At 37.5% G+C, this 21,822-nt stretch overlaps 2 protein-coding genes and 1 long non-coding RNA gene across 3 annotated transcripts; all 3 read right to left on the bottom strand.

Annotated features, from left to right (window-relative positions):
* Positions 1–2,288: 2,288 nt before the first annotated feature.
* Positions 2,289–4,668, bottom strand: LOC120325883 (uncharacterized). Its single transcript, XM_039392059.2, has one exon. It carries the CDS (start codon positions 4,653–4,655, stop codon positions 3,117–3,119), a length of 1,539 nt encoding a protein of 512 aa, XP_039247993.2. The 5' UTR covers positions 4,656–4,668; the 3' UTR covers positions 2,289–3,116.
* A 5,251-nt stretch (positions 4,669–9,919) lies between these two features.
* Positions 9,920–14,523, bottom strand: LOC144422147 (uncharacterized). Its single transcript, XR_013475156.1, has 4 exons — positions 13,166–14,523; positions 12,276–12,478; positions 11,340–11,498; positions 9,920–10,332 (listed from the first exon to the last, which is right to left on the bottom strand). It is a non-coding gene; the product is annotated as an uncharacterized LOC144422147 (long non-coding RNA).
* A 3,303-nt stretch (positions 14,524–17,826) lies between these two features.
* On the bottom strand, positions 17,827–20,132 carry LOC120326410 (AP-3 complex subunit mu-1-like). Its single transcript, XM_039392695.2, has one exon. It carries the CDS (start codon positions 20,043–20,045, stop codon positions 18,795–18,797), a length of 1,251 nt encoding a protein of 416 aa, XP_039248629.1. The 5' UTR covers positions 20,046–20,132; the 3' UTR covers positions 17,827–18,794.
* Between the last annotated feature and the right edge of the window lie 1,690 nt (positions 20,133–21,822).

Consider the following 21,822-nt stretch of genomic DNA (forward strand, 5'->3'; position numbering starts at 1 on the left):
CAAACTTTCTCAACCTGCCAGCCGAGCACATTGTTACATTACATCGAAATAAGTATGTGCGCAGTAAATCTATGCGTGTGCGCAGCCTCTGAAATCTGTGTGCGCGCGCACACGCGCACATCTTAGAAGGGAACACTGGTCTTGTGATATGCTGTCTATTTCTGACATACACGGTGTCTCAGATACATGTATTGATATCATACAATGAACAGTTCCAAAGCCTGGTTGATGAGTCAGACAAAATCAAAGATACACTGCACGCATGCCGAGTTGTAGAAATTAGCTGATCATCCCTCTCCTAACAAGTGATCATTATTTATAAATTTGTTTTGGTAATCCGAGGGCATGACGCTGTAATGTCATTGTAGCCAACAGGTCGTTTAATTGTCGTGCTTTAATCACCTTGGCTTGGTTCTAATTTTAATGTTCGAGTAAGATTAGAAACAATTCCAGGGTAAGACACGTAAGACAGCTAATTGCTTCTGCAACCAGTGTAGAGCACTGGCCAAGCTTGTGCTTGAAGTGAAAAAACGCGCAAAATGAAAAAAATTCATGAAAACATAAAAGAGTTGAAATTATGATTATGAGGCAGAATATGTGCGTGCTAAGCTGTGTTTCGAACGACAAAAACTTGGTGCTAGTTAATTTTAAATTTGACTGGCAGATTACTAGGGATTTTGAACAAGGAGGTTTATTTGCCTATTTTGTTTAAAATGGCTATATTATTCGATTTTTTTGTATTAAATAGGTCAAAACTAAAACAACAAAAAATGGATGTAAAAACTTGCCAATTACTTTTTATTCGCAATAAACCCTTTGAAACGCTACAAATATCGTTAACTAACCAATAGGCGCTCAAACCTCCAGGGCTTGACAATCAATTTTAAATTGTTTTTAAACTGTGGAGGTTCGTTCCAGAATAATGTCAGTTGAAACTATATTTTATGTTCAGGTTAATGATTCCAAATATTTACTATATAAAAGTTAAAGACAAAATTTAAATAGGACCGAATAAATGAATTTCTATAACTTTGAACTTTATTTATTTTACATTTTTGAAATTAGCCAAAACGTAACAATTTGGCGTAGTTTCACAGCGATGTAAGGGGATTTCAATAGAAAAATACGAAAGATACAGAAAAAAGTGATTTAAAACAAGCCCTTGTTTTAAAACAGACTGTTTTGTTTAGAATTGCTAAAAAAACAAAACCCTGCAGATCACTACAAATGCTTTGCTTCAATACACTTCGTATCACATTAAAAATGCAAAAAAATAAAACAAATTCATAAATAGATAAGAGCGATGAAATCATGATTATGAGACATGTGTTTGGAAAGATATAGATATTTCCTTAGTTGATTATAAAATTTGCTAGCAGATTACTGAAATGCTGTTCCAATCCACATTATTAAATATTGGTGCGATTAAATAAATAATATGCTCGTTGCGTTTACGAGCCTTGTTGACTGTAGTTGGGGGAAAAATCAAGCCTCTTGGGACGCTTAAAAACTAAAAATGCGGATTCTACTTGCGTTTATTCAAATAAAGCGCTTTTTTGTAATACGATCGTTTTGAAATCATATTCAAAAAATAGTAACATCCATGTAAAGTATATTAAAAGAAAACGAATGCTATTATTTACCAAAATCGAATCAATTCAGTATTTTTGAGCAAACCCTGTTGGGTTTAGCACCAAATATACAACGTCGTGTAGATTAGAAAGAAGAAAATATGAAATACATTTGAAGAAGAAGAAGACTGTCTGTCCATTTTGTACACAAAATTGAAATTAATAAAATACAATAATATACAGCAATGGTCCTGCGATTTCTTGAAGGTAATTCGCTGGCGTTTCCTTCTGAAGCTCTCTGCGTTTCATACTTTTATTCATTTGTTTTTGTTGTCAATAATTCTGACTAGTTTTTAATTTTGCAGTTTTTTTTTCTCGGGATAATGCGGTCCATATAGTTGCACATTTTCAAATATAACAGTCACTTTTTTTTTCGTCTCATAGCCCTTGGTTTTTCGCTTTTTCTTCTTGATTCATCGCACGGTCTGATTTTTGATTGGTATCTAATAGTTGTTTTTGATTTTTTCTCGATCTGTTTATCCTCGGTTCGTGCACTTGATATTCTTGGGGTCACTATCCAACGGTTGATGTTCTGACTCTTTTTGGGTACCAATGTGGGAAGCTTATGTGCTAGTTGGTGGTTGGTAGCTTGCTAGACTGTCGTTGTCTTGTGATATAGTATGCTGTCTATTTCTGATCCGACGAAAACACTGCATACACGGTGTCCCAGATAAATGTATTGATATCAAACAATGAAGATGTATCATTACCTTGGCTCGGTTCTAATTTTAAAGTTCGAGTAAGATTATGAACAGTTTCAAGACAAAACACGTACAACTGTTAAGTAAATGATAGCTAATTTAACCCAGTATGCTATTTACCCATATTGGTAATGCCCTTCAACACCGGAACAAAGACAATACTTTAACAAGAGAGCTACGCCCAAATATATGGACGCGTCTGTTCGCAGTACAGTACGGTTTACCGTACCGTCAGATCACAGTCTACAAATATATTCACAGTTCACACCAAGCAAAGCAGTACAGTCGGACACAAAGTGGCATCCGATGTCCGCAGAACATTCAGTGACGTCATAGTAAACAAAAACAAATCTCACAGAGCTAACAGAAATATTTGAAATAAATAAAAGTAATAGCCTTCTGGAGAAAAATTTCATTTTTAACCACTAAAAATTTCAAAGCAATTGGTCCAGTAATCAAAGAGAAAAGCGATTTTTTAGATTTTCCACTAGGTGTCCAAAAAGTGTCGAAGAACAACATAACAACAAAACGATCGTTATGTCCACTAAACGTGTCCAATAAAATCCACCAATATTAAGAATAAAACTGACAATAATAAAGCTATTTACTTCATTATCAAAATAAAAATTTACATATATTTTTCTGGAAACACAACAGAGAATTGCGAATAAAATAATTTCGAGTAAAATACAACCGAAGAGTATCAGAATCATGTTACAAACCCTACAGGTCAATAATTTATATATATATGTATATATTAGAGAGGCATATTTTATAGAAACGATCATTCGTACAAGATTATGACTTTTACAAGTTTAGGGTCATGTCTCTCGGACTTCCGTTTTCTTGGCGTTTTAGATTTCCGCTTAATTTTTTCATTTTTCATGAACCATTTTTTGATTACTTCCAACTGTTTCAAGGCGCTGTGAGGTTCGTTCACACATCGCAGAACTTCTATCATTGCATCCACATCTCCTTCTGCAGAATGTACGCCTTGTATATAAGATTTATTTGTAAAATTGGCATATGCGGATGGCAAGCTATAGGAACCAATTTTTCCTGAGGCTTTCCCAAGTTGTCGTACCGCCATCAACGCCTGTGCACTGAAATAGCGGTCAAAATTTCTCTCCATTTTAAAACTCTCGATACATGCACGCAAGAAGTTGAAATCAAATTCGTTATGACTGTACGCAACCAGGCATATCGGCTGGGATTGGCGATCTAAAAAATCTGTCAGAAGCAGCAAGGTTTCTTCAGTAATAGGCTGTTTGTTACGTTTTAGTAACTTGCTTCTGGTAAGTTTATTAAGTCGAGCAGACATTGGATTAATATTGCAAGTAGGATCCACGGCTAATCTGAGCCTGTCAGCAATCCTGGGAACGTCAATGTTAGAGTCGCCAACTAAATATGGTGTACATTGGTCTCTATGAATAGCAACCATACATATTTCTGCTATTTTATCTTTGCGTGGTGCCAAACACGTAGTTTCTAAGTCAATAAAAACAAAAGTTTCTACGTCAAGGTCTTCCAATTGTGGGCCGTTAACAAAGACTTGCTCAGATTGCGCCACATGACAAATTTCTCCATTCTGAAATGTATCTGATTTTCGGTACATTTCTCCAAATGGAGTACATGTCAAAGATTTGAAAAAATTTCCAAATCCCAGAAAAGTGCAACATGTTGCCAAAGTGATCGATCGACGCTCTGCACTTTCTATTTGGGACGATATTTGCTTTTGGCAAGAATCCAAAGTTTTTTCGAAGATTTTTCTGTTTTTACTTTTTTTCTTTGGAGGGGCATTCTGAATAAAAGCGTTATAACTGGACTGTATATCCAGCCAAAATAACGCATCGCTTTCAAACACAAGAGGTATATTAACCCTAGCAAATTCTGAAACCAGTCGATTGTATTCGCTTCCTGAATTGTCAAGTAAAACCAGGCAAATAGGAGCTTCTTGTCGATTTAAAAACCGCCTAACAATAGAAGCTGTCGAATGATCAAAATACCTCCTTCCGCTTATTGAAGTTGAAGTAGTTTGTACGTCATCAAAAAACAGAACACATTTATCATATATTCTCGGTAGTTGGGATTTAGGTTCTATATCGTCATTTTTTGCCAAAGCATCGACTTCAGGGAGTGCATGTATTGCTAGTTTGAAAAATCCCAAAAATTTCGGTAGCTGTGGTTCAGGTTCTGTATCGTCATATTTTTCCAAAACATCGACATGGTGGAGTGCAAGCATTGCCAGTTCAGAAAATCCCGAGCCATGTTCAAAATTCTGTGTGGATGTGCAAACAAAAGTGCGAACTTCACTCAATCTCATTATGTGTATATTTATTTCTAATGTTAATGAAAAGAAACAATTTGGCGTGGTTTATATAGTCGAAAGTCGCCGATAAGAAGTAAACCATTATATTGGGTTTAATTAGCCTAGTCGAATCTGGCATCGAACTAGCAATGTAAGTCTCTTGAATTAAGTTCAACAAATCCAGATTTAAAGTCTGTGACCAATTTCACCAAGTTTAAACGCCGAATAGGAAAGATCCGGGTCGACGATATTTTGGCATCGTACGTAACAGTGGTCGTTTGTTCACAAATTTATATCTACGGGAAGACGTCAAAAAAAAACACCTCATAAATCATGGGACCTTATTGATACAAGTTATACAAATAACGCGCACCTCCTTTCAACCTCGGTTTGACATGATAAATATGAGAAACTGTTTATTTGATTATCTGGTGTCGCATCGAAATATTATACACTTGAGGGTTTTTGCGTCACGTTGCAATACCCTACTAACAGAATACGACAAACAATTTGACAAAAGCAAACTCCAGTTATTAGTTATAGCTTTTTGTTTCGCGAAGGGATGACACCACAGACATTTTTTTCTCTTTTCTGGTAGTTTTAATGAAAAGCGAATTGCTATCTCGTTTACATCAAAATTCACAACTGCACTAAAATTTACACTCTATGTATCTCACTGATTCTTTCAGATATACCTGTTTACCTTTCTTTGTCTGAATTGATAAGCAGTTAAATATTAACAGAAAATTGAATGAACGGCAATTAAGATCAGTTCTGTTTACCGTACTCAGTATCTTGAAGCGCCTTCGAAAGGTGCTTTCGATTTTCAATGCAAATTCCATATTATGAGATGGGACGGGCATAAATTGTTATGGAATAGGAAAAAAACTATTGTCCCATGGACAAGCCTGCTGCCCTATTTTGCCTAATAGTAAATCCGGCACTGCAGTAGCGTAATTTCATGATTTCTGAATAATAAATCCTTGGCCTTCGACAAGTTTTATACACTACACTCATATTACTTCCACTGGAAAAGATCTTTTTGTGGCATGTCTCCCTCTAAACGCACTGCCGCTATATGCTGATCTGGTAGGAGTAAAGATAATAACTCTATCAATTTTGGGTGATACATTTTACGGTGGGTGCTATTAAATATGTCAGATTGTCGAGTCAGAGAATTGTTGCTGTTACTGAACAAGATACTGATCCGAAGCATACCGAAAGCGCCCCTGTTATGCCATGTGTACCCGTGCTTCGTGGATATCGATCAAAGAAAGGTCACCAGTATTTAGCTTACGTTGCTGAGGGTATATAGAGCCGAATGGAGGTTAGAAAAACAATGTAAGTCGCCGACGTTTTAATAACACCAGTTGTGCTTTGTACTCGTAGCCTATATTCTCAACATAATCCCATGCTCAACACAAAAATACCTAGTAGCACTCTTGCCATATTTGAACATTCATCACTATGCCTATGCTCCCTTTGCCATGGACCTTTCCCCGACCTTTGACCCCCGGAAAATTCTTCCTATACTTTACCATTGCAAAATTTTCGGGGCTATTTTAGGAGTGCTTTTGCGAGTTGGCGCCTGTAAAATGGGGTATGTGTTTCAAACCATCATTATGATTCATCGCATACATCAATCTGTTTTTTAAAAGTACCGGTAAAGAATTTCAGGCTAGTCTATCACAGCTATTTCTACACTAGTTTTTCTTACTGCAATTAAATTTAAACTCCTAGGAAGACAGAGTGATCTTAGAATTATCTGATTTATATTTGAGTTTCCGAAACACAACTGAAAACTAACGAATAAAGTTCAAAAACGCGAAAACGAGGTAATGTTTACAACCACGCTTGAAAATCTGTCTGAGTGAGAAAAGTGTCTGAGCGGATGCGAAAAGGGGGCATTGTTACGTCACTTTTTGCATCTTGCTGATTGGCCATTGTCACGAAGTAAACAAGGAAGTCGATGCTCGGGGAAAGGTCCATTGAGAGGAGTTTCGTAACTTATTTAGTCACTTACCACAACATGACAAAGAAGTAGGATTGCATACCATCTTGTAGCAAAGCCTGGGAGTCGAAGTAGTATTTTCAGTCGGATTTCAAGACTTTTCATGGTGATAATAAAAGTCAAAATTTGTTTATCAAAACTCAACTTAATTTATTGACTCCTATTCGGGCACGTGCACGTGTGCTTCGAACCAACGCAGCATGTTGTTGCAATAATGTAGTAATAGACGAATTCCAATGTAGAAGGAGATATAGTGCAACGCTCCAGCTAGATGGAGGAACCAGAAAGGTTATTGGCAAAACAGTCAGACAGGCGGTCAAAAAGAGTCAGGGCACAAAATCCACAGTTGCTCGGTAGGCAGCCAAGAATGGGGACAAATGCCGCAGCCAAACAGAAATAAACAAAGCAGAAGTCAGCGGTCACGTGAAGAGAAAATTTGCGGTGCAAAATGCGTGGATTGTGCAGGGCAACCAGGGTCAACAAGAGAGGGAAGGCGTGGGCAAAAATCCCGCATCTGCCAGACAGGGGCCCAAGAGAAAACAAAAAAAGAGAGATATGCGACAAGAGATGTCACAGCCAAAAAAATAAACAGAGACGAAGACGGAGGGAAGGAAGCAGACAAGAAAAGCGACCTCGCCTGGTAGTAGACAGAACGAGGAAGATGCCAAAACGGAGCACCTGAAGTTTAAGTGATGAAAGATAGCAAAAAGCCAAAGATCTTCTAACAGCTTTTGTGTCGCAGGTATCTGGATCCGCAGACACGATGAAGTCAATAAATGCCTCGCGAATGAAATACGAAAAAATGGCCCAGCGTACCACCAAGTCACCAGTTTCGCTGCAAAACACTTGTGCGACGCAACGACGTGATTGATATAAGTGGTAGGAATACGCTCGTCAGCTACCACGTCCGATTACCTATCCTATGCGAGTTCGCCGATTATCTTATAACCCTGTGGGAAACAATTACGCGCGTGAGGATTGGAGGAATCCCCACACAGTGTATCACGCAGAAATAAACAGAGGAGCCAGACGAAGACGGCTAAAAAAGACAAGAAAAGCGATAGCGCCTGGGTGAAAAGAGAAGTACCAAGGAGAGGCGGCAGACAGAGCGAGGGAGATGCCAAAACAGCGCAGCTAGGAATCAAAGTGAAAAAGAAAGCAAGAAACCAAATTGATCAAGAAGCACGACAGCGCCCTGGTGAAAAGATCCAACCTCTGGCCGGGCGGCATACAGAACTTGAGAGCGGCCGCAGCCAAAACAGAAGAATCAGCTAGATGAGGGCGGAGGAAAAATAAGATGCACATACACACGACGCAAGATAAACAAAAAGCAAACAAGCAGAATGTCTAATTAAGGGAAGTCAGCGGGTGCCTAAATGAAAGGCAGAAGCAGACAAAAGCAAGTCAGCGGCCAAGAGAAAAGGGGGAGAGAAAAATTAGAAGAGACCGCGCGCAGTTTAATAAAATAGGAGCGTAAAAACGGCCCTGTGTACTACTAAAAGTCACCAGTTTCGCTGCAAAAAACTAGTGCGGCGGTCTGATTGATATCAGCGTTGGGAATACGCTCGCCAGTTACCCCCTATGATTACCTACCTACTGGGCGCAGCCGGGATTTTTTCAACGGGGGAAGGAGGTACGGTGAAATAATAACTTGCGTTTATAGATCTTTAAAGAAATGCCGATAATGGCAAAACAACGAGATGTGCAGCGCCCGTGTCTCATTCGCCTTCCTTTGCATGTCCCACTTTCAGTAATCGCCGGCTATTACCCCCTGGTCAAAGATGATCAATTTCCATTTCAATGTGTCGTTAACTATATTACTGAAAGTTAATTTGTCGCAAATTTGAAGTCCCGTGATATTTTCACATAACGCTTCTCTACTTTTAGCGGTGATTTATTAACATATGTACCTTTTCACGACCTTTGACCCCCGAAAAATTCTATACTATACCTTACCATAGCACAAATTTTCGGAGCTTATTTTAAGAGTGGTTTTGCGAGTTGGCGCCTGTAAAATGGGGTACTTGTTTCAAACAATCATTATGATTTATCGCATACAGCAATCTGTTTTTTAAAAGTACTTTGGCCTAGTCTATCACAGCTATTTCTAAACTAATTTGTTATTACTGCAATTTGATCAAAACTTCTGAGAAGACAGAGTGATCATTGAATTGTCTGATTTATATTTAAATTTCCGAAACACAACTGAAAACTAACGAATAGAGTTCAAAAACGCGAAAACGAGGTAATGTTTACGATGCATGCAACTATTTTTGGCCATAGGGTTGAATTGGTTCTTTGACACTTCAAGCAAGCCTTTATTTCTTTCGCTTATTCAGCAATCGAAATGTGCTTTACTCCGCAGGGCTTCCTTGCGTTTTAGAGCTTCAAAGTGATGCCGATGATGGAGAAATACCGACACGTGTAGAGCTTTGTCGCACACCAACGACAACGTGTTAAATTCGTTTCTTGAACAACTCTAAACGCAGGGCATCATGTAAACGGAATTTGAACGATATTTTTCCAAGATTAACACTTGCAACATTTGTTGAGATTATCAAGAAATCCCTTTTTATGTGATTGTGAAGTGAAAGATGTTTCTGAAGTTATTCAAGAAGAATTGTTAAAATTAAATTAACGATTTCAACGAGATCAACATTGCATTCTAGAGGAGTTTGGGGTTAATATTCAACGTTCCTATTCAAGACTGGGTATTCCTGACCAAGCCAATTTCTTCTGTTTTTCCTCAGTTCTTTGTTAATATCTTTCTCCCTACCCGACTCTCCCACACTCCTTCCCTCTCACTCTCCCTACTCTTTTTCATCCCAACCCACTTTTACTCCCCCACTATTACCTTCTCCCACCATCCTCCAGAAAGGGGAGAGAGAGACTTCGTGTCTTAAGTTAGAGCTCTTTATAGAGGACTTGCACGGGTCACGTGACTTTGTTTACTGGACGGCAAAAAAACAAAAACGTCCATTTGGCTCCTGTCAAAGGCAAGTCGGATTATACGTTTCCGTTTTGTTTGGCTGTTGAAAATGGTTATTTCGTATTTTTCCGTTGGCTGTACGTATAGTAGCCTATAGACAACGAAATGGATCTTCAGTCATATTCCACTGTTTTCAAAAGATTCGGAACGTCGCGCAATGTGGACATCATCTATTGATTGGCAGGACTGCTTGGTGTCAAGTCCAGAAGTCATCTAGCTTGTGTTTCACTGTTTGCGGACAGCAATTTGCTGACGGTGAGTGATAATGTGCCGCCCAGATAGCACAACTACGTCGGAACAACCATGGCCGAACGTTGTTCGAACCACCGGCCCAATAATGGCGAACAACCATGTTCCAGCGAAGATTTGGCCGCTGGGCCAACGTCGGTCCTTTCGCTGTAATGCAACCGTGGCAAACGGTCGGGCCAACGTAGGCGATACGTTGTAACACAATCGTGAAATATGGCCGGGCCTACGTAGGCGACACGTTGTAATACAATCGTGGCATATGGTCGGGCCGAGTTAGGCGATGTGTTGTACAGACAGGGTATGGATCTATACTACATAGAAATTTCCGACTAATCTAACATTATTTATATAATAAAATACAAAAGATAACAAAATGTCTTTATTTTACAAATATGTATACATGTAATAAAATTAATCGGAGTTCGTTGCCAGATCATCCAGAGCTGAAAAATATAAAAATTCTGTGTTAAATTGCAGTATTAGCAAATTACAGCACCAGAGTTCAAAGCCTAGTCTGAATGACTGCATCCCAACAAATTTTCAGAGTAGGAATCTTAAGCCAAGATTCTGCAGTCGCAAATGTGTGAGTGAAGCTTACATTGACAAGACGATAATAATTGAGAAATACAGAAATTCTTGATTCCGCAAGGGGGGCGTAGACAACGTTTTGAGGGGAATATTTGTTGGAGGGAATAATGATGATTTGAGATTTTATCTGACTAAAATGTCTTGAAATATTCCTTGTTGAAATTCATCTATCTTATTAGAAACATCATGCACCATGATTAGTCTATTTGTTTAATTGATTTACAATAAATTTAGTTGTAACTTCATCATTTGCTGTTGCGATGATACAATTAAGTTCCAAAACCACTGTTCGCCATTATGCACCAAACTCTGGCAACATTGGATTGGCAATTTGGCACTTGACTCTAACCATAATCAGCTTGGCGATATCTCCTTAATGAATATTTTTCTATACTGTTCACTTTTGTATACAAAATCTACATTCAATTTCTTTACTGTTCACAGTTGTTTACAAAATCATTATTCAATTTAACAATCATAATGATAAAAATGAATGGTGTGGCAAATGGCAAGTACATTTTGTTTACTAGTCCGTTTATTAGTTTAATATACCCAACTTATCTAAATTTTCTCGCCTGTTTTTATTTTATTATATCTCTGTTGTTGTTGTGTGTGTGTAACTTAATTTAATTCATGAACACGATAGGCATCTTTTTGGCAAAACCTTAAATTCTTTACGCTTCAATCTTAATAAGGTTTTGTTTTCACTCCAGATTGTCAGATTCTATTTAATCAATTTTTGTTCATTTCCCTTATGAATTATCTTAAGCTGATTTGGAGTCAAAATAATCTTATACTTATAAAATAGAAGAGGGTAGAGCAGAGAAAGATGGTGGCACAATATGATAAACATATTACATACCTTTAATAGCAGAAACTAAGGGCGTCCCACTCACTCCTTCTTATCCACCGCGTCCTGCACAGTTGAAAGAGCGAGCGAGTAAATTTGTTATAATTGAGATCATGATTCTCCAATCCAGTCTTTCTTGGAGCAATCTCCGAGACTTGACAAATATCCTATCTGGAATGAGTAAATAAGCACAATTATGAGAATACATTTAATGAAAAGGTTTCCATCCGTTGCAAAAGCTCTATGTTAATTATCGCGAGTATCTACTCTAAAATATACACATATGTGTTTTGTCCACATCGCATTCGTATAAAAGTGAACAATTTTAATATTGCAATCGGATCGTATTTAGACATTTAAATAATCTTCCTTGAACACGAAGCGAAAATATGGGGCATATTGTATTTCATACATAATTTCGAAGCGCTTCATGCAGTCAAAAACAAAACGACAAAAAATAAAAGGCACTCAATAAGATGAGACCCAGCAAAGGTATTTTCACCTATTTTACTTTCATGTTCTGTTTAGCTTTCGAATTAATTATGGAGTAATCTGCAATATTTTAACATTGTACTAAAACTAAACAAATATTCTGAATCTCAGAGATTTTTACATCGTGGTCTTCATACGATGGCATGTGTTACCGGTCAGCGAACTTTTTTAAATTAATTTTGCTTGCCCGCTGGGGTAAAAAGGTTGGGAACCACTGAACTAAACAGTTTAGTACAACCATGTTACACCAACGCCCCGCAAACTTACAGTCGATTTTCATCAGAATGATTAAATAGAATATTCAGAATAGAATAAATTGATTTTTAATGTTTTCTCGTTGTGAAGTCGCAAGTATCTGTAGTCTGTGATTTACAAAAATTGGGGTCGCGGAAAAAAAAGTTTGGGAACCACCGACGTAAAGTGTCCGTAATCAGCCTATAAAAATATTCAACTTACGAGCCATTTTTTCATCCTTGAATGTATTCTGGATCAAAATGTAATCAGACAATGAATTGACAATAAATTTCATCAATTCCGGTATGTCCGAGTCCACACTATAATCAGTGGGAAATTGCAGATGCTGTAGCTTGTAGCATAAGAGTTTCTACCGCCTGTCCCAACAATTTTGCCATGGACTGGATTGAAGCATGGCTTAATCTCTGAAAATCAAGTTAGTGTTACCCAATGTATAGTACATGATTGTCTTTCAGATGATAAACGTGATCGAATGGCCTATACTGATTACCAGAATATAAATTTTTCATTAATTACCGTATTTTCCGGCGAATAAGACGAGGCCTGTTTTTAAGCCTGAAAAAATGGGTTTTTGCATATAACCGGTTAATAAGTCGGGGTAGTAAAATCGCATCAACGTCGGGAATCTTAAATTACCATGCAATGCCTTTCGAGCGGTCGCCGAGTTTGCGCATTGGTTAAAATAGCCTATAATGACTTTTTCTTGTAGCGTAATATTCAATCCATATATGATAATGCAAATATGATAATCACAGCATTGAAATTCCAGATTCGCAGCACGAGAATGTCGATTTATTTAAACTAACCAGATGAGGACGTGGGGGATGCTATCGCCGAAGGTATTTTATTGTCCGGATTCAATAATAAGGCGACAAAAAATGAAAATGATCATACTCGCCTAATGAGACGACCCCCCCCCAAAATCAGGCCAAAAATTTGGGTCTAGAAAAGCGACTTATTCGTCGGAAAATACGGTATTAACCTCATGATGTTGTACTACGTAATTATTCAACCGATATATCTAGCTATTGTGCAATATTTTGTGGCACAGATATGCAAGGAGCTACTATCAAACTATAAAACAAAAACACCTGTTTTGGGCATTGTCCGCATTGAAACACTGAGATGCTTGAAATGACACAGTGTATGATTGCGTGAAAGAGGGAATTGAAGCAGGTGAATTTTCCAGTCCATTGTCATAGGGCCTATTACTGTATTATAAAAATGGTATATATCATTAAACTTACAATGGTAATATTGATACTTGACAGAATATCTAATCGGTAATAATTATTTAGAATGACCGAAAAAAAAATGGATATTACACAAAATATGTCCAAATATTTGTAAAGGATGTGTCGTACAATACTTCATGCTTTTAGAGTCGCTGGGCATTGCTCATTTGGCAGTCATTGTACAGAGATGGGCTTCGCCCAGTCGCCCGAATCTTTTTTGCTAGCGGTCTACTTTCCAATTCACTTTAAAATATAATAACACTTAATTAGGGTTGGTTGGGTAAGCATACATAGCATAGGCCTATATACTGAAAATAAATCATATTTATATATACCCAATATAATTCTATTGAATTTTAAAACAAAATAGATATTATTCAGAAATCAGTAATTTATTTCTCAACAAAGCTGAAAATATGAACTAGAGCAGGGTTGGGCAAAGTTCTCGGACCACGTGCAAAAATTTTGCGCACCTAGACTGGCGGGCCATGTCGCATCTCGCATGTGTGGCGTAAAAAGTTATACTTTAGAAACAAAATTTTATTTAAAGTGTTATAAAAACAAAAAGGGAAAACAATTATCCTTGAGCTATTCTTTACCCAAAAACATCAAATTTTAGTTTCAGTTTGATTGTGGCAATTGTTAAAACATATTTTAGATTTCAGCCAATTGAGATCTGTATTTAGATTTGTTGAAATTCATCAGACAGAAGGTTCACAAATGTGCAACTATTCAGATTACTGGATTAAGTCGTCCAACGGGTTGGATTTGGGCTGCGGAAATGTTTGGACTTGACAAATAAAGTAAATATAAAAAATCATATCTAGGGATGAAGGACCAATACCGGTACTCGATAACGAATACTGGTAAATAAGAGATGGCAACCTCAGAAAATTTAACAAAAAATGCCAAAAGACCAAGTACGGTAACGTACCGGTACCTCATCTCGTTCTGTCGTTACCGGTACGGTACCTACGGTGTCCAGGGATAAATATGTAACTTTTACCGGTATTCTATAACGAAAACTGGTAAATGAGAGATGGCAGCCTAATAAAGTTTAACAAAAAAATGCCAAATAACCAAGTACGGTACGTACCGTACCTCACCGGTACCTATGGTGTCCAGGGATAAATATGTAATACCGGTATGGTACCGGTACCATGAGATTAACTTACACGGTTACAACTATCTCTACTTTCACCATTCATACTATGATAGCATTAAAAGTTCAATTTCACTGTCTAATCCACGGCAAAAACCTCGCAACAGGATATCGATTACGAGTACCGCCAAAATGAATGGCGACCTCATGTGCTATATTCGAATCGCGCGCCAATTTCATCGCGTTATGGCGTGTTTCGTTGAATGCCAATGATAGCCTTACCATGGTAAATGGTTGTAAAACCGCGTACAACGGTTGCCGGCGGATTATAACGTTGGCCCAACGTAGTTGTGCTATCTGGGCGTTATCAATTTCTTTAAATATTCATAAGCTTCCTCATTTCAATGGAAAACAGATGACAAACTACTGTTATTGGTAGGCCTAGACGTAAGCCTACTTGACTTGTGTCAGGATTTAATCATTAATTGCCAAAGGGTATTGTTTCCATAGTTAGCAGGTAATCTATTAGTAAGTGTGAAAAGTTGAATAGATAACTAAAGTTTATCGACAGTGCTCATGCAGAAAATAACCAGAATTCAATTGAATTCGCCATCTAGGAATACGCTCGCCATCGCATCTCTGATAACCCTGGTAGTTTCACCGGTCCCAATCCCATGCGGGGATAGTCACGTGCGAGAGTATTGCAGCTCTCCTCCCACTGAGGGTGGTCCACGACCGCTGGTCGATTATGACATTCCATCAAGTCCATGCTTCTGAAAATAAATAACTGGCTAACTAATTCCGACATAGAATGGTAATCGTACGATGTTGCACCGTGCAAACCTTACCTTATGGCCAAACAATACCTTATGGCAATTGATGATTAATTCCTTACACAAGTCAAGTCTGCGAGTAGCCTAGGCCTACCAATAACAGTAGTTTGTCATCTGCTTTCCATTGAAATGAGGGAGCTTATGAATATTTAAAGAAATTGATAACGGCACATTATCACTCACCATCAACGAAGTGCTGTCCGCAAACCGTGAAACACAAGCGAGATGACTTCTGGACTTGACACCAAGCAGTCCTGCCAATCAATAGATGATATCCACATTGCGCGACGTTCCGGATCTTTTGAAAACAGTGGAATATGACTGAAGATCCATTTCGTTGTCTATGCCCTCTATAGTCTATACTATACGTACAGCCAACGGAATAATACGAAATAATCATTTTCAACAGCCAAACAAAACGGAAACGTATAATCCGACTTGCAACTGACAGGAGCCAAATGAGCGTTTTTGTTTTTTTGCCGTCCAGAAAACAAAGTCACGTGACCCGTGCAAGTCCTCTATACTATGTTCGACGAATTTTCAATAAATGATCACCAATGGCTGTATTGGGGGTAAATCCTGTTTGATAAAGGGGTAATATATGCAAAAAAATGTTACAAACTAGCCTACTGCTTTAGAAGGAATTATGAACTGCGGCAGGTGCAACGACACGAAGCAGTGCCACTCTTTCGCGAGCTGTATTCGCCAGTTTTATACGCACTGAATGAAATTCCCGGCTCACACTAATAGTTTCCCTACAATCAAAAACAATCGACTTTAAAGAATGCTGATATGATAATAAAAAAACGTCAAAATGTGTTTGGAATCACGGCGAATGTAGATAGGGAGTTCGAAAAAATATTTAAAGATATTGAAACAACGCTAGAAAAGGTAGAAATTTCAACTACAACAAGGGGATTGCGCTCGAGCGCGACTTAAGATGTAAAAACCGCTATGCTCCTACAGATATATAGGCTATTTCTAGGGCTATTGTGGACTGCCTATAGATGTTAGATTGGGTGAATCGTTCCATCTAACAACAAAAAGAGTTTCTATCGTCCCTTTGCATATGAGAAAACGTGAGTTATTAAGTCTTAAACATCGAAATGTAATCTAATTATTCTAATATAATTACAGACCCCGACATAGTTCTCGCGATGGAAGATTTTTCAAACATATTCCGACTAACTGGATTCCTGCCCGATAGTCGAAGCTGAGCTAACAATGTGGCAGCATAAGTTAGCCGACGTAAATGTAAATGATTTTTCTGCTAACGTATTCTCCGCAGTTTGTCCGATCATATCCTATGTGGGTTCGCAGGTTATATTCCTGTGGGAATAATTACGTGCGAGAGGATTGGTGGACTCCCACCCAGTTGTTCACATGATCTTTGGTCTTGTGGCTTTCTCCACCATTAAGTTTTTGTATCTAAAACAAATAACTGGCTAACTGATACCAGGGGTTCTCAACCTTTTTTACTAATAAGTACGTATCCCTAACGCGTAGCACGATGAGCCACACCGCCGCGCCGAGTAATCACACTTTTCGGAAGCGTGAGAAAGCTAAAGATCGGCACATGTATTTTTTCCGTTTTGCATGCTTTTCCTGCTTATTATGAACAGATTATGAATATTTCTATGTTCAAACCTGAAAACAGTCATCTCATGGGCAGTATAAAATCCCAGGGCCTTCACCCTGAAATGCGTTTTTTTTTTATATATCTTTTAAATTGTGTATGCAGAATTCGTATCTTTCAGCACGGTGAAAAAAATAAATTACTGATTACTTCGCATTGACATCATGTATAATATGAGCTTGTTGCGACCCTTCAGGTGGTCACAAGACGCGAAACAGAGATCTTTTCCAGGTGATGCAGAGCAGGATTGTGAACCTGGTGCCAAGTTGACGACTTTGACATCTTTTTGTAAATTCATTATGTTTGATGCGTCGCGATTTTCTAACAAGAATGGAAGAATAGGCCTTCTTTTGGAGAAAATTTGATCTACTTGTTATATTATTTGTTTTTATTGTTTCAAGTGTGCCATTTTATCTAAAAGCATAGCGAGTGCAAATATATGTTATTATTTCCTATCACACTCATTTCAATTTTTTACCGGTCCGACAGAAAGGTTGGGAACCACTGTTTTAAATGGTAATAAACAAAAGTATTCATTTCATTTATATAGATTATGGAGCATTAGTGTGAAGGCTGTCCCAGTTTATTGCGAATAAGTTTCTCAATTCGAGCAAACAGCAAATTGTCTTTTGAGATTTCCCAGTTTGGCTGCAAAGCTCACATTGTTGAGTAACAACAATGCAAGATTAGGGAAAATCTTCGCTGAGTTTCAATTGGCACGCTTTTCCCTCTGATAGTAAAGGACATTAAAAAATAGCCACACATGAAAACTCAACTGCCATTCAAGTACCTCTGAAATTCTTTTCGTTGACCCTTGGGGGTTCGCTTATCCCAGGTCGATAACTCCTGCCCTACATGGCCTGGACCATGGGATTAAGCTGTTGGTATAATGTTTTCTTCTCATAAGTATGAAAATCCTATACTATCCATTGAAGCTGAAACCATGTACATTCAGCAGTATCCAATACATTGTAATTGAGTAGAATAACAAATTGCACTATTGACAGCTTTACAAAATGTTATATAACTTTTCTTAATATAATACAAAAAGTTCTATACGATTTTGTCAATTGTAGTCTTGAATTGTCTGCATGTGATTTCTCATGACATTAAATTTTAAAATGCGGCCAGTTGTACCGAAAACAACAATGATTATCAATGACTAACAAAGAAATATACTATCAAAGCTAACACCATTATTAGTACCAACTATGCATTTAAAAAGATGAAATCTTGGATCTGAGAATGCAATAAGAAACCTTTTAAATTCAAGAATTGATATTTCCATGCATTTTCGCTCATATAGTTGTAGCTGGGATGCAAACAACGGGAAAAGTTAATCCATTGACTTTAATACAGTCAGTATTCCAATCTACAATAGGCCATAATATCTAATAATAAGAATAAAGAACTATTCAATGAGTAAAATGGCTGACATATTCCAAACATGCAAACAAATTTGACAAACTGTTTATGCCCGTCAGTGGAATATCACATAGAAAAACCGGGAATTAAATTTTGTGGAATACTGAAAATCTTCAGAAAACATTTTTAGAATAGTCATAGACTCGTGATTGATAACAGAGGAGACGATTCGGGAAAGCCCTTGGATTGGAATGACATCAGAATTTTTTCCACCTTCACAAAAAATTCAATTACAAATGCATTTGACATAATGTTATCATGATATTGGACTTGCATCGAACATTACATGAGGCGCACCAGACGATACAAGATATTCACAATGCTCATACTGGAATCCAACACAAAAAAATCATGTCTGTTTGTTCGACAGGCACCATTCAAATGATAGATACAAAATAATTATGGTGGGAATATATCTGACATATATCTATATCATACTTTTATACTACATATAGCACGATGAAATATAAATGAAGAAAGAGCAATAGACTAGGTTCGAAGTTGGAACCGCCCAGCTTTTGTAATATATTTTACTCCTTTGAATGGTTTATACCTCTCGCCGTACATGTCCAATCTGTTAACTCGAAGCCCAGAAATACACAATTGCTGGATTTTAAAACTAACAGAAAGAGTAGGTTTTTCTTCTGGTGCAGCAACTCCAGATTGCACACTAATCGTTCCTCGGATGGAAGGAGGTTTTGCAGCATTTATTGGCCCTACAAACCAAGTCATAACTTTATCAACCTGGTCAAACATATAGTGACCTTGGCTTGGTGACAGACCTAAATTGAGAACTTGCTTAGGCATGGGAGCTTTAATTATAACATCTTCCAATGTTTTTCCCATTGCTTGTCTAGGTCCAACTACAAGTTCGAATTTTCCACCTGAACCAGCATATTGAATATTGTGTCGAACGTAAATAGGAATTGCAACCATGCTGGAACTACTGACTTGGTAAGAGCATAATTGGAAGGAACCGTCAGGAGGAATGAAGGAAAATACTCTTTCTGTTTCCCAACGTTTCAGTCGAACACACGGATGAAAACTGACATCATCTAGTAATCTTGGGTTGACAAATGAAAGTGTGAGGTCAGGCATGCCAGATAATTTCACTGTTGCTTCAACTGTACCCTGAATTTCAGCAAAAACTGTTGAACCAGATCGATCAATTATGGCATCTACCTCTTCTGTGACATCAAAATAAGCTTCATTGCTTGTGTATTTCACCCCAGTTCGTCTCCAAGGTACATTCGAGAGTTGTCCTGTAGGCAGTGTATCAGCAACATTGCTTTGACCAGTAACAGTGTTTACCACTGATCTTAGAATATTGGGAGGTTTTATCAATTCCTTCAGAACATTACTTTCAGTTGCAAGAGGATAACCATTATCCAACATCTCTTCCAATAATTCATACACAATAACATAATTCTCTTTTATTGATCTTTCTGAACATTCATCAAAATAATCAATAAATGTGTCAACGATTCGATGCAGAAATTCAATAACGAACAACGGAGGGGTTTCTTTATTAATGACAGCAACAAAGTAGAGTCTATCCCGGAATATGCTAATTAGATAATGGTGAGGAGTAGATATGATGGGAGGAATGTCATTTGGACTAGATGCTTTTTCTTGAGCTTTGAAGAAATAATCACAAACTGCACGTTTTATGGCAGTTTTCCAATGCTTCTCCATGAAAATATCGCCCCTTGAATTTATCATAAAAAGACTGTGTATCATATTGACTCTCTTCTATATACCTCTCTGTAGTATTATATATTATTATATGTTTAATCTAAATTATAAAATATTACTGTATTGAATGACAGAATGATTAAATCACTAGTAAATATATAAAAGTCTTCATACAAAATTTAAAACAAATTTACTTAAAATATCACTGGGATATGTAATTTTTGTGTAACACTGGAAATAAAATGTAGATGGGTGACACTGACATATAGACATAATAGTATGTCAAAACAAGAATAATAATTACAAATTTCAGACGCAAATAAAATAAGAAGGTATTTGACAAGAAATAATAAAAAGGTTTATTGATGTTAAAATTACTACAAGTGCAGTGAGCAATTTCAAAATCAAAGGTTTTGATCAAAATGCTAAGTCTCATCTTATTGACGAGTCAGTGAGCTAAAATTCAGTTATGGGTCTAGGCTAGCTAGGTAAACGCCATAACTCCTCAAAATAACACCCAACAAAAATGTGATGTGGAATTATTGTCAAAACTGCTTCCGCCAATGTAAATGTGATATAAATTTTTGTTTGAAAAAGGCTGTGTGAATCAGAAGGAAGTTCTTGACAAACTCCTCATTACAGTATTAGACCAGTAAGTTAAAATCAAACCGGTAGAGCCAAGGCAGACTTATATTTTAAAAAAATAAAATTTGGGTTTTATTTTTACATCACATTTTCGTTTGGCGTTATTTTAGCAGCTACCGGTACGGTACAGCATTCATTATCACATCCCAGCATTCATGTTTGACGACAGACCACTGACCGTATTCAGGTTCAGATTCAAGCGATTGCGACGTAAGCGGTACCGTACCATTTCTGCACATTACTGGACTAGGATGTCATATTTCTGTATTCAGGTATTTGCTATTATAGATACTGCGGCACTGGTACCGGTACTTGCTGACAAATAAACCCATTTTTGCGGTTGTCTGGTTGTGCACCTTCATGCTCGGCGTAAACCACAAATGTTAGATCGAAAGAACCGATGACGCGCAAATCGACTTGGTGACGCGTTGGTGTCCATTCGCGCGAAAGCCATAACCTTGGTGGCGAAAATCCATCTTATTGTTTTGCCGAATAAATTTCAATGGACCTTTCCCTGAGCATCGACTTCCTTGTTTACCTCGTGAGATTGGTCAATCAGCAAGATGCGAAAAGTGACCTAACAATGCTCCCTTTTTGCATCCGTTCAGACACTTTTTTCACTCAGACAGATTTTCAAGCGTGGTCGTAAACACTACCTCGTTTTCGCGTTTTTGAACTCTATTCGTTAGTTTTCAGTTGTGTTTCGGAAACCTAAATATTAATCAGTAACATAATGATCACTCTCTCAATTGCAGTAATAAAAAATTAGTGTAGAAATAGCTGTGATAGACTAGGATAAAATTCTTTACCAGTACTTTTAAAGAACAGATTGTTGTATGCGATGAATCATAATGATGGTTTGAAACACATACCCCATTTTACAGGCGCCAACTCGCAAAAGCACCCTCAAAATAGCACCGAAAATTTTGCAATGGTAAATTATCAGAAGAATTTTTGGGGGGGTCAAAGGTCGGGGAAAGGTCCATACCAAACGGAATTTTTGCATTGAGAATTAGTATCCACGAATTATCTAGTGAAAAAATATTAATAAACTGTGATATCCAGCTGGCAATTAATGGTTCTTTGCTCTCATAATTTTAATACAGTCTCCAAGTAATCCAAATAATAAATATCAGTGTACCTCACCTGTACCAAAATACAATTTTTTAATACAATC

Source organism: Styela clava, chromosome 4 (assembly GCF_964204865.1).
Source record: "Styela clava chromosome 4, kaStyClav1.hap1.2, whole genome shotgun sequence".
NCBI classification, from domain to species: Eukaryota; Metazoa; Chordata; class Ascidiacea; order Stolidobranchia; family Styelidae; genus Styela; species Styela clava.